This window comes from Anopheles ziemanni, chromosome 2 (assembly GCF_943734765.1).
Source record: "Anopheles ziemanni chromosome 2, idAnoZiCoDA_A2_x.2, whole genome shotgun sequence".
Lineage (NCBI taxonomy): Eukaryota > Metazoa > Arthropoda > Insecta > Diptera > Culicidae > Anopheles > Anopheles ziemanni.
The window spans coordinates 43,532,564-43,546,302 of NC_080705.1; the positions used below are offsets into that span (position 1 = coordinate 43,532,564).

Genomic DNA, 13,739 nt, shown 5'->3' on the forward strand with positions numbered 1-13,739 from the left:
CAAAACAATCTTCACTTAACATTTATAACTAATTACTACGCCAACATTGAACAAGTGATTCCTTAACAGTAACAGAGGTTCGGTTAAAGTCTATTATATTGCTAAACTTATTCACAGAACGACACATTGCGAGTATCGGAGCATTTTCAGCGTACCTCGTTGTAGTTGGATTCACATATAGGAACTCATTATTACGCGTGGAATACACAGGAACACGAACAGGACATTGACTCAAAATATATGGTGCATCTATTTCACCAGTCAGCAATTTAAACATAAACATGGCTTGAGCCACACCTCTCCTATGTTCAAGGGGCTGCAGACCGAGAAGCAAGCAACGAGTCTGGTAATCAGGCAGAGGGCCGCTAGTCCACCAAGGAAGCCTACGTAAGGCGACGCGAGTAAATTTACGTTGAATGGACTCTATCCTCTGGTTCCAAACGTCGTAGTAGGGAGCCCACAAAACAACATTAAATTCTAGTATTGATCGTACCAGCGCCGCATATAAAGATTTAAGGCACACAGGGTCATAGATTTCCGTAGAGTTCCTTAAAACAAAACCTAACGATTTGTTAGCCTTACTAATAATATGCTCATAGTGCTCACGAAATGTCAAACTAGCGTCAAGTATGGCACCAAGGTCACGTACAGTAGTACACCTGTTAATCTCTTGACCATCGAGCATATAAGTCTGAGTGTACGGATTTTTACGACGATGGAAACTAATCACATAACATTTATCCACACAAAGTTGTAGCTTATTAATATGGCACCAATGAGTCAGTTTATGTATCACAGATTGAAGGCGGTCAGTGTCGCTAGGGATTTGCACTTCGTTGAAAATTTTTACGTCGTCAGCATACATCAGCACAGAATCCCACTGAAGATATCGCGGCAGGTCGTTAACGAATAAAACAAAAAGCAAAGGACCCAAATTGCTGCCTTGGGGCACTCCAGAGTCCGCAATAAAGGAACGTGACATAACCGCCCCAATCTTTACCCTATACACTCGATTGCACAAATATGACGCTAGCCAAGAAATAAAGTCATTGGCAATCCCTAAATGACGCAGTTTAGACAGTAACACTTGGTGATTAACCCGATCGAACGCTGACTTGAAATCCGAGTACACTGCATCAACCTGGTTTCCTTGCCCAAAAGCCGCAATACACTTACAGCCGCTACCGGCCAGCTCTGTCGTACGCTCCTCGAACTTTGTCTTGTAAGCCCGATCGTTGGCTTCTGTGCCAATACGTTCAGCTTTCGCTCCGATTCGCTCGTCTTGTTCGTTGCTGAACAAGGTGACTAAACCAAGCTAAACAACTCGCGAAGGTTTATAGAGCATCAAAGTCAAGGTGTATAGTTTTGGTGTCAAAAAAATAAAAAAATAATGGCCGTCGTAATGGCAGTAGAATTGATTTTTTTTTGACACTAAAACTATACACCTTGACTTTGATGCTCTATAAACCTTCGCGAGTTGTTTAGCTTGGTTTAGTCACCTTGTTCAGCAACGAACAAGACGAGCGAATCGGAGCGAAAGCTGAACGTATTGGCACAGAAGCCAACGATCGGGCTTACAAGACAAAGTTCGAGGAGCGTACGACAGAGCTGGCCGGTAGCGGCTGTATCAACGAATTCAACCAAATTCGTCGACACTGACCTCTTCGGAAGAAAGCCATGCTGAAGAGGTGAGATAATACTTTTACACGCATTCATCAGTGCCTCGTGTATGATTAGTTCGAAGACTTTAACGAGCACACACAAAGACGTTATCCCACGGTAGTTTTCAACCTGACCAATACAACAAAATATTAGCGAATGATTTTTTCCCAATGATACACATGTCACAGCTTACCTGATTGTTTACGATGTTCCTCTTTTGATAATCAAAACGGTGGATGCGTTCGTCGATCTCAAAATAAAACAAAAGGGGTTTTGGATTCATCGCAACCCTGAAGTTTTTCCGTGTTCACCGTATACAGTCATGCTATTGAAAAATAACATCACATTCAAAACCCAAATCACGATGCTGCAAGAACAGAAATGAATATTTAAATAATAAACTATTTTGGATTAACCACTTTCACTTTCACTGCACAACTTACCTCTTTGTTTACATTTGCCTGGCAAGGATCCACGTCTCGATGCGCGCTTCGATCAGCTCGTCCGAAACTTATCATCCGGCGGTAAAAACTTCGGGCACTTTCGGGTTCGCAACGTATGTCGAACGGTTGATTGTTGTTTGATAGTGCAAAATGTTATTCTGTAACAGCTGAAATGTAAAAATAACATGTAATTATCAGCGAAAAACTTTTGCGAACTTACCGTGCTGCTTTGTTTACTTCGATGTGTCAAAATCACTCTGCGTGTGAGATGCGCCATGCGAACGGGAAAAAAACACCCACACGCACATCGTCGCGCTCGTTCGATCGCACAAAAAGGACGCTCCTTTGCTATCGCGGCATCTGCGGCGGGCTATGTTCGAGAGCGGGATTGAAAAATTTGGCTAAGTCCGCGAGCGACGGGTCTCCGCCACTATCGCGGCATCTGCGGACGGCAATCGTCGAGAGTGGCATCGCAAAAATCGGCTAAGTCCGCGAGAGCTGGTTTTTTTTGTATGGAGTTTTCTCCGCGATGCTCAATTTTCAAATGGCACCCAAATCCAGGCTGGTTGGGATATCCCATATTATATAGAATATATTCTAGTTGCAAAATAGTTGTCAAAAAGCTATGTGTAAGCAATTAGATGGAATTAAAACTGCCCGAGCTTATTGTGTTATCGATCGTATATCATATTAACGATCGTTCATGAAATTCGTTCGGGATACCTTTTTGGACGATCGTCTATTTGCTATACAGTCGATTAGCTTTGACGACTTCGTTCCCAATAAGCCCTTTAGTTTCCCGTTAAACTTTGTCTTTCCATTTCTTGAAACAGCATCCTGTAACGACGGCCAGTGAACAAACCACGGAAACGGTGCTTCAAGTATAATGAGGAAAGTCTAGCAGCCAGTAGCTTTTTTAGCATTTCTTATTGTAACGAATGTTGCTCTGCGCTTAATTTGTTCTCAAATATTTGCAAACAAACGTAAAAATACTCCATCTAAAGAAAGCCGTAATAGGAGAGTTGATCTATGATCGACGGATCGTAATTTATTATTAATTTTAAAACGCTCACCGTAAAAAAAAGCCTGGTGCATACTAAAGTGTATAAAACACCAATCGCAACAAAACAGGAAATTGATCAAGTGTAAAAAAAACAGAATACAAATGGCCCAAGCCTTACAAATTAAATAAAACCCCGTGCACCTACAATGGACATCCGTTACATGGAGTAAGGAAACGGGGCGATCCTCGTGAACGCTTCCTTGAGATTATTTAGTGAGAAAGGTAGGGGTTTCGTCAGAGAGATTAGCCGGGCTAAATTAATAAACGTTCACTTTTCATATTCGGTTTTCCACGAGCTGATCCCTTGGAGATCTATTTCTTGTCCTTTTCCTAGGAGTTCCATGTTCGAGATGGAACGCAACTTTTATTTGTTTCCTTGCTGCCAGTGTAACCGATCTCTTGTTTCGGTGAGACTCGTTTGCAAACGCAAAACAATTAAAAACAATTACATTTTAATTTATGACGTTATTACATTTTGCTCTTCCGAACCCGGAATTCTGACGGTTGCATGTAGTCTCTCACTTTGCGGTGCTGTATTCTTCTCCTACAGATCCCAAGTAATGAAAGAACGATCATCATCGCAGATTTAAAAGCAAAAAATGTTTCAAGACAGACACTTTTTCTCCAACTTCGGCTCTGGGAATAACATGGAAGAAATAGTGCAACTAAACCATTGAATAATTGAATGAAGATGTCCCTTTTCTCCACGGAACCGCGAAAAAGGAGAGCAAATGCCTCTGAAACTGATCTGAGTAATAAAATCGTACAGATCAAAATGCTTGATGTGCAGCTACCAAAAACGAAACTCCGTGAGCCATCCACGTTCAGAGGAAATAAAAACTGGATTGACCCACACGGAAAAGGTCACCAAGGTTTACGCCCAGCCCTGGTCCGGATTATCTTCATGGTGCATTGAAGTGGCGTGGTGGTCCCAGGGATAATGATTTATGGCCCAGGCGGGGTTTCGGTGGTTCGCGGTTAAGGCGAAAGGTTGGAGAACACCGCCGATGTGATTTGTATATTCGAAAGATTTTTTTTCTACTTCAGAACCAAAAATTTCGTTTAAGAAGAATTCCTAACCCTGCTGGTGGTACGTACGGTTCGAAGAACAATAAAAAGGAATGCATGGAAACAAAACACAACAACAGAATACTCAAAGTAAGCTCAGGAAAGATAAAAGATTGTATCCGGGGGATTCAGTATTTAAACCCATAAATACAAACAATCAAACCAACAGCCAGCCACTAACCTTAACTAACTATCACTGGTATACCCACTGGTAGTTGTGGGTTTCGAAAGTTATTCGCAGTAGGGAAAATAAGTTGGGTTATTGTTTAACGAAGGAAAGAAGTCAGACGCACCCACAACTACTAAATAATGCCCAAATCCTTTACATCCCTTTTTCCTTGAGAAGATTCATGGATATTTTATCGTATGGAGGGTTCTTTTAGCATTGATTGTACTTCGTCGAAACGATTGTGAGTTGAACTTTCATTACATAGAATAAGAATTGCTGGACATTGAAACATTGCAAATAAACATCATTCAGTTGTAAAAAACCGGTAAAATAGCCGTTGAACGGATTTTAAATAATTCTACTTCGTTGCTCTTCCCAAATTTATAAAGAACGTTTTCTGATTACTGTCGAAGATTTTCTAACTTTTTTTTTCTTAATACATACAAACTGAAACACCGTGTCTATAAAATGTATTTTCTAAACAAGAGACATGAGCCAAGTTGCGTTGACAGACGAGTGCAAAATTCCTGTCGTCTCAATACGATTAGTTTTGGACCAGAAATGACACATCGGTGTAAGAAATGAAAATTTTGCTGTTTTACGAAACCATGATGAAAGACAAAAACGACACATTATGAATTCAATTCATTGCATATCGATCGATCGGATGGGACTTATAGGGAATATGGGAATAGATCTGACATTTATCCAGCAACTGACCAGCACATAAGAATAGACAATTGACGTACTTTCCTTTTCAATAACCACATCACGTGGCCTGAGAAAAAGAAATATGTGTGCAAGAGAGGACAGACTTGAAATATCCTATTCGAGCACGTGGTTAATGCGCCCCTGGTGTACAAGAATAACTTCAGAGTGCAGTTGAATCAAGAAACGTGAGAATGTCTTCCATCGCTGCACGCTTTCCACCACCCTGAACTCGTAAAGAAAACAATAAAAACATTACCTTCATTCCAATTCCGAACAGTGAACACACGCCGAAGAAAACAGAAGAGTAACAAAGATTGGAAAATCCATGCAACGCAGAGGCTGACAGAAGGAGACTGGACAAATATACCTGAGCCACGTATTCCTCGATTTTTATTTACTTTTTGTCAACACATGTATGCACCGTGCACAGAAGATTGTTCCTCTTACACACGCCTCACGGTCCAATTTGCTATCGCATGTTTGGTTTACTGGTTCTGGCCTAAACAAAGATAAAATCATATCTGATCGTGCAGGTCCTGATCCGATCTTCCAAATAACTGTCATAACTATTTGTTTCAACTGGCTTCTAGACGAATTTCTCTGTAGACCTAAACCAATAAAACGAAATTCCCAATCGTCTTAGCTACGTTTTCAGAAGTAGATCATCGTTACAAAGTTAGATGTATGGACTAGTTTTTTGGAGGCCAGGTACCTGGCCCGTCGGTAACTCCTGGATCCCCTTCCGCCCCATGGAAGGTTTCATGTCGTCCGCGTTACTTTTTCTAGTTCTTTCTGTAGAAGGTCTTTTGTGTCAAATGGTGGTAAGCGGGTTAAAATACAAATTTGAATTGTGGAATCAAATATTAGATGCGAATCTTTCTGGACCTCTTCCTGGTCCAGCTCGAAGCCCCGCAGTATCAGCTCGAAACCCGGAACACTGTGACGCATGCTATCCCCCACCTTCGGTGTTGCTCGGAAGGATGCATCTCCCTTATCCCGCCTTGTTCGTTCCAATTAACTGACCACGTTGCTACCAAAGTCGGCCAGCGCACGGTTGTTCCCGTTCCCCCTCTAATGCTACCCCTCTCACGCCCCCTCTCCCTCACTCCTCCTTCTCTCTCTCTCACGCCTCCCCCCTCTCTCCATCTTTCTATCTCACTCGCTTCCCACCCCCCCCCCCCCTCTCTCTCTCTCTCTCTCTCTCTCTCTCTCTCTCTCTCTTAACTCTCTCTCTCTCTCTCTCTCTCTCTCTCTCTCTCTCTCTCTCTCTCTCTCTCTCTATTTCTCTTTCATTCCTGTTTCCCCAGTCTATCTGACTTCCTCTCCCTCTTGCTTCTTCTTTTCTGTCATGTCTCTATTTCACTGTTATTTGGCTTTCAAGCCCAAGGTATATATATATAGAAGGTGACATTACGTCGCTGTGGCAGGTGTGCCATATTTGAGTATTGATATGTCATAAGTTCACACCTTGTCCAATACTCACTCAAAACTCACAAAAATACCAACAGCAGTGTTACGTCAAGTCATGAAATGTCATTTTACTCTGGACGACTTCACTTTCTAATATATACACCTTGTCTCCAGCCCTCCTAAAAGGTGTCAAAACTGTTGCATCAAGATGTCAAAATTATGACGAAAAATTAAATCACCTTGCAATTCCATTTTTTTATTGAAAACCCATGATGATATTCCATTATCTCTATTTGATATGCTGTGTACACCTTGGGTTTGCACAAAATCAGATTCACATGCCCATCCCAAGTTGTGATTCGAATCCCAAGTTGTGATTCGAATCCCAAGTTGTGATTCGAATCCCAAGTTGTGATTCGAATCCCAAGTTGTGATTCGAATCCCAGTTTGGGATCACTACATGGGCGACTAGCGACTCTTTTACCAACTCGTTCATTCTTTTGGGTTTCGAATCCCATATAGTGATTCCCAAACTGGGATTCGAATCACAACTTGGGATTCGAAACACAACTTGGGATTCGAATCACAACTTGGGATTCGAATCCCAATGGCGACTAGTGACTCTTTTACCCACTCGTTCATTCTTTTAGGATTCGAATCCCAGTTAATATTTCAAATCACCTCGAAGGTTAATAAATCATTTTTCACGTTTTAAATCACAAAAGAGTGACTTAAAGATTCGAATCATCGTTATGATTATTCACTCTGATTCAAATCTCTAAAAAGAGTTGTTATTCTCATCACTAATGTTAATGGAGAACTCCCGGTGGAAATTTCGTGGAATATGATGGATTCCTGGGTACAGTATACTATTCTAACGTCAGAACAATGTTTCAAGCTTAATGGAAAGGTTTCGGTACAAAAACTACTCTTCTGTAGCGGTAGCCACATTAAGACTGGGGGCTCGGCACGCCTGTCCGGCATGTTGGTTTTGTTTTTTTTTCTGGTTATAATAGCCCCAAGACGGCTTCCAAAATATGCTACCAGAGACAGAACGATGGTAAGTGTGGCAAAAGAGTTTCGATTGTTGTCGACAAGTTGTCTATCGACCATGTCAATCTTGAGGGGATGTAGAGGAGACGGATTGGGTATCCGTGGAAGGTTCTCCATCGGTGATGCTTATCCTCCTCCAATAAGAAGTCGTGATGTATTGGAAACGGATTTTCCCTTTCGTTTCCACCGTCATGTTTGGAGGGAAGGTTCGCGTGGGCACAATTGTGTGTGATTTTAGTGTGCCACACTAAACTGACACATTTGTTACGATAATCCGAGACCGAGAATGCGCCGCAGTGATGGAATCTATACCTAGGATCTATACCGTGGAGGAGAGTGCGGTAGGAATTTACGGTTATTTGTAAAACACCACCGGTCTTCCTCTTCCAAGAAAAAAACGTCTTAAAGTCTGCCTTTTCGAGGATGATGTGAAGCTTGTCGCACACCACCACCTATGAGGGCTCAATCAACGACTGCGGAAAAATAGAAGCGTATGGCAACAATACCACGTAATGGGAAGGGATCCGTATGTATATCCGCTTCAACAATCCTTCCGATGTCAGAAAAATGACTTACTTTTCTGGGGGGGGGGGGGGGGGGGGGGGGGGGGGGAGGGGGGGGGGGGGGGGGTCTATCTTTGATCCATCTTCCGGCTATAAATGGTAATAAAATGTGTTGAGTTATTACACCACAATCCCATCTTGAGAGTTGTTATACGTTATCATTGTTCTTAGTCTTGTTTTCATCGAAATTCAAGCGAATGCTGACCAAACTTTAGTAAACAATACGCCTTAGAAACGGGCATCTTCTTTTTTTTCATTCTTTTCCAATATGAATCTCGTAGCAAGTTCTTTTTATTGAAAGCATGGCCTACCACTCAGGAAAGTCATTTTGCGTTTCAAAGACATATCCATCACAATTAACAGTTCTTTTGCTGAATTACAGGATTGTCTCTAGAAGCAGAGTGTCTCGGACGCTGATCATAAACTCTAACCACGTACTTCAAGTACACGGATAAAAGATATGTGTTTTGATAAGTGGCGATACACTCTACAATAAAATCTTTATAATAGGTCATATAAATGCTCCGCACTGCGGCGCTGAATACTGCGAAAGATCGACGTCGTCCTTGTTATAAATAGTCCACAACACGACAGAGGCACACACGCATTTGAGATCTTTTTTCTTCTCTGATCGTCGCTCATTGCAGTCGAGTTTTGACCAAAAAGGGTTTATTGTGCCCAGTTTTCCTTCGCTTATGGTATGGTCAGACCACATTTCTCGGCCATTAACAATGACTAAAACAAGCAAGTGTCCCGGTCAAGTCCCAACGGATCGATCGATATGCAATGAATTGAATTCATAATGTGTCGTTTTTGTCTTTCATCATGGTTTCGTAAAACAGCAAAATTCGACAACAGTACCTAAACAGGGTTGCCGGTTGTGAGTTGTAGGACTTGCTCGAAACTCTTGGGAACAGAATAAAATACAAAATAAACTTTGTTTCGAAAAAAGTTGGCGCAAATCAGCAGGAACAGCATCAGGGAATTGTATGTCTCCTGCGCTCATTTATGAAAGCCCCAAGAAACAGCTCTCCAACATCTAAAGATGCTTCATTTAACATAAAGAGGAGAGAAAACCAATATGAACGCACCACTAAGGGATGATAATGGAAAGACGGTGGCAACACACAGCCGTTGTGGACGCATTCTTAATTATTCCTGCGACAAACCATTCGCACCGACATGGAATATTCGCAATCGGTACAATAGTTCCGAAGGTCCTCGCTACGGTTGACATCTCGAAAATTTGACAGTTCTTCTGTCGTCGCGCCGACATTGGTCAGCATACATTGATTTTTATTTCCAGCATCTATCCTTTGGAGCACTCAAAGAACGTATCGAGACGGGTTTGGGATGAAGGTGGCGATGTGTATGTTCGGAATTTAATTAGGACTGTTCATGGTTAGAATTCGTCAGATTTGTCACTTTTCTTTCGACACTTTTTCTCGTTTTACTAAAAAAATTTCCACGGTTCAAAAGATGGCAAAAGTTTTTATATTGTTTTCCGAAGTCAACCGTCCAATAAAACTTTTCCTTTTCCTTATTTTATCATATCAAAATGACTGGATACTGTACGCTCGTTATCGGTAATTTTTTTCGAACGTACGCCCAACCATTCCACACCACAGTCTGGGTATTCTCGCGAGTGTGAGAGAGCTAGAGACAGCAAAAGATGTAGTCACGAAGTCAATTGACGACATCATCCCATGCTTCGATTTTCTTCCACTTTGGCTCCACGATGCCCCCGGAATTCCGGAATGTCAAAAATGGCTGTTGTGTGGACGCGCAAATTAAAATTCATACTACGAATTGCTGCGGACATTTTACGAATACAATTCTGATGGTCCTACGACGAGTCAAGTTATGTCACGTGAGGGGAAGTGGGAGTGTGGTGGTAATGCGCAATTAATGGAAGAGGAAGCATCAAACGGAAGGGATGTTCAATTTTTATTGCTTTTCTGACAGTTCAAAGATGCGATAGTGACCACATTGTTGGCATAATCGATTGAAGCTAGATTTTTTGGCTTTTAACCGTAACGTAAAAGAAAATAATATGACACGCTCTGATCATTGGATTCGAGCGTGTGAGATAAGATTTGCTTATCACAGCAGAAGGCGAGGGAAATTGGTACTTGCATGGGAGCATGGTTTGATTTTTTGAGCATTAAAATTGTTTAATCTTCTTCCCAAAATTTATTCCCATCGTCCTAAACCTGACTTAGAACTGTTTGGGTGGCGTGAATATGTTGCTCATGCCTTTCAGGCGCCTTGAAATAAAACACCAGCCTTATCTTACGGGCCAGAGTTCACAAGCTACTGCTTTGATTCGTGATATTTCGAGTGGCACTTGTTGTGTCAACCAACATATTAACGTAAAAATAAAAAGTCCAAACTGTTGAGGTGTTGGATAAAGTAATGAAAAAACAAGTTAACCATACGTTCGATAAGTTCGTGCAAATAACGTAAACATATCCTTCTGCGTTATAGAATGAAAAGTGAGCAAGACGCAAAGGGGTATACTCAAGATATTTTATGTATCCAAATCAACAAAAACATAGTCCATGGTAATAGTGTAACCAAATCAAGACACGGTAATTGGGCGAAGAGAAATTTCAAAACTTTCGTGGGCGTAATGAAATAAACAGTTATGAAAAGGGACAATTTCTTCCGGTATGCCAAGAATGTGTATGCGTGTGTTCCCATGGGTACAGTGGTAGAAAAGGATGTTGTTGAAATATCATAAAACAAATTTTCGACGATTTTGTGGTGACAATATGTACCTATCGTGACTTCAAAAAAGGACTAAGGATTCAATAAGGGCAAAAAGGTAACAAACACATGAAGTTAACCAGATGGACAGGAAGTGGAGAAAGGTGATTTGGTTACCGGTCCTTCGGTAAAAATAGAGGAAAAAAGGACACATTATTTGCCTCAAAACCCAGCTCATACGGAAGGGGTATCAGTGACGCAGTGATAATCGGAATCGCCTTCAGGTCCATGAGGACACACTAGAAACGAAAACGTAGGTTATGAAGCTACGGAGAGACGATTAGGTCAACTTGTACCTGCCCTGCTATGGGTTCTTTCTGTTTGATTGGGTTTGGGGGATTGAGTGTAACCAAAACTTTCCAGGGTCTTGGTGTGTGAAGTGGAAAAAAGGAAACTCGTAACCTGGGCATGATAAACTTCAGGTAAGCGGAAACCGGAGATGGCAATGGAGTGGAAAGGAAGGCGTTGGGACACACATTGATGAAAAGTCCTTTAATTGATTTATCACACACGTAGCCCAGAAAAAGGATACGGGTTTACCTGTTCTACCACATTGCTTCCTAAACCTTTCTCCTCCTTCTGACAGCCCCACTCCCCAGGATCTACAAGCCGGATAGATAAGGAAGGAAAATGTGAGAGTTTCCTAAAAAGAAGATTAGAGGATTTTTGTCCCGGTTTGATTGAAGCCTATAGATAGAGAAACCCACGCCGATCGAGTTGATACACCTCCTGGTAGTTTCTCGATATTTTTCAAGCCATTATCTTTCCATCGAATGTTTTGTTGGGTTTAGATTTTTTTTCGTTTACTGTCACCTTACTTTTTTCATAAACCTTTCTTCGTCTGTTATCTCCAATGACACCTATGCACCGGGAAGAAGGAATCGAAAAACAGTTCGGTTCGGTTCGGTCGAAAAAAGCCTCGTCCAGTGCGTTACGATATGCATTGAAGGACGCATCGAATGATTGAACACTTGTAGAGAAAAGTAAGGGAAAAACTCTCGCAAAGAAGAGGATGGGTGACGGTAGGAATAGATCCATTAGGAAAATATCCTGGTTTAGACCTAATGAATAGAACTGGATCCAAGGATCAACGGGGGAACGGAGATGAGAAGCAAGAAGAAGCGCGTGCTAAAGAGTGCTATCTTATTAGCGTGCAGAAAAGGATCATGATTAGCATCTAACAAACATGTCATCTTCAGTACACGGAACCAAAACCAGCATTTGAGCCAATAGCGAAAGAGGTAGTGACTCAGGCCTTTTTTCGGATGTTGCCTTTTTTTACACAACCGACAATTTGCTTTCGTTGAAATGGGTTATGTCCTAGCTTTATTCTATGCCGAAATAATATAATTCTTTTGTTGTGTTATTTCTTAAATTATATATGAATACAATTTACTGACAAGATACCATCCGCTACTAAACAATTACTAGGCAAATTCATTGGTAACCGTGGAATTGTATGAATTGCTTTTCTCATGCAGGAAAATAACTTTATGCGTATGTTAGCAAAAAAATGAGTGTCAAAGCAAACGTGTCATGATCGGAATGATGCCGAACGCAAATGTGTCTGAGCCTTTTGCTCTACACCATCTTTCTTCCATTAAGCAACGAAAGCATCTTATAAAATCCTAGCCCATCCACACCAAGCTAATGGAAGAAGTTGAAATCATTTCCTTGTTCTAGCATGTTTTTGATTTCTACAATACTGAGAAATCGTTTCACTCTTTCAGCACGCGCCCTGGAAACGTCAAACACTCGTCTCCAAAACATGGGGTCGTGAGCTGTCAGAATACCGTTTCTTGACTGAAGAAGTTTATACGATAGGATCCTGATCATGTTTGTTGCAGCGAAGCACTACGCAGCATAGCTAAGTGCCAGTCGCAGTTCTTCAGGTTGACTACTAACCTTAGTTTAAAGACGAAGGTTTGAACCTCGCTGTAACTTTAAAATCTAGGTTAGAGTCTCCAACAACCAACAATCTAACCTACAAGCCAATGGATTGACCATTTTCGAGTGTGACTATAGTTCACAAACAATAGCGTTCACGCCCCGTGCGCCGCTGTTCTAAAGACGAGTTTATAAAACCATCCAGCACATAAACTCGAACATCCAGCACAACCTCGAATGAATGGAAAAACTCTTACCTAGTAATCTCTGGACTTCGATCTCGTTGAGGTACAGATTAAGATGAGCCCGACCAGATGCCACCAGCAGGGACAGCAATAATCCAACATAAACACATAAATTTGTCATTCTGGCGTGGGGGTTTAAACTCTTTCTTCTTTCTATCTTGCTGCCCACCCAATTGCTGCCTCAGTCGTCGGCTGCACACTTTTCAACTTCTTTCCTTTCCGTTTTGGCTTTTGTTGAGGTTTTTCTCCGGTATTTTATCCTCTGCTAGCCTTTACTTCCCTTTTCATTCGCGATATGCTTTGTTTTCGGTTCCCGAATTGCTTTTGGTTATTCTTGGTTTAACTTGGTTTTCTTGCTTCGTTTCTTCACTGCCTTCTTTTTCCACACTACCTCTACGTTGTATTGCACACTTAACATTTCATCACACTGAGTATTTTTTAACTCTGGAAGCGCAAATACACGCACAACTGCGATATGACGAATGCCTTACACGTAATACCTAAGAACGGAAAGGAAACTGCCAGACTCAACAAATCAATTAACCGAAGGAAAAACACAACACTGGAGGCAATGCAGATTGACGGCGGACGTTTTTCTGATTTCTGACTTCAACTTGAACCACGACGAACTGGACTAATTTTGATCTTCCTGGTAGGAAGGTTACATACTGCACTTCACCAACATCCGTCCAGAAT

The 13,739-nt window shown here is 41.5% G+C and overlaps 1 protein-coding gene across 1 annotated transcript in view; it reads right to left on the minus strand.

The window, feature by feature from the left end:
* The window catches only part of LOC131281710 (tyrosine-protein kinase Dnt-like), a 77,480-nt gene extending 64,316 nt beyond the window's left edge, over window positions 1-13,164 (minus strand). Inside the window, exon 1 of the mRNA XM_058311095.1 lies at window positions 13,056-13,164. Coding sequence (XP_058167078.1) covers window positions 13,056-13,164 — 109 coding nt within the window. The remainder of the gene's footprint in view (window positions 1-13,055) is intronic.
* Between the last annotated feature and the right edge of the window lie 575 nt (window positions 13,165-13,739).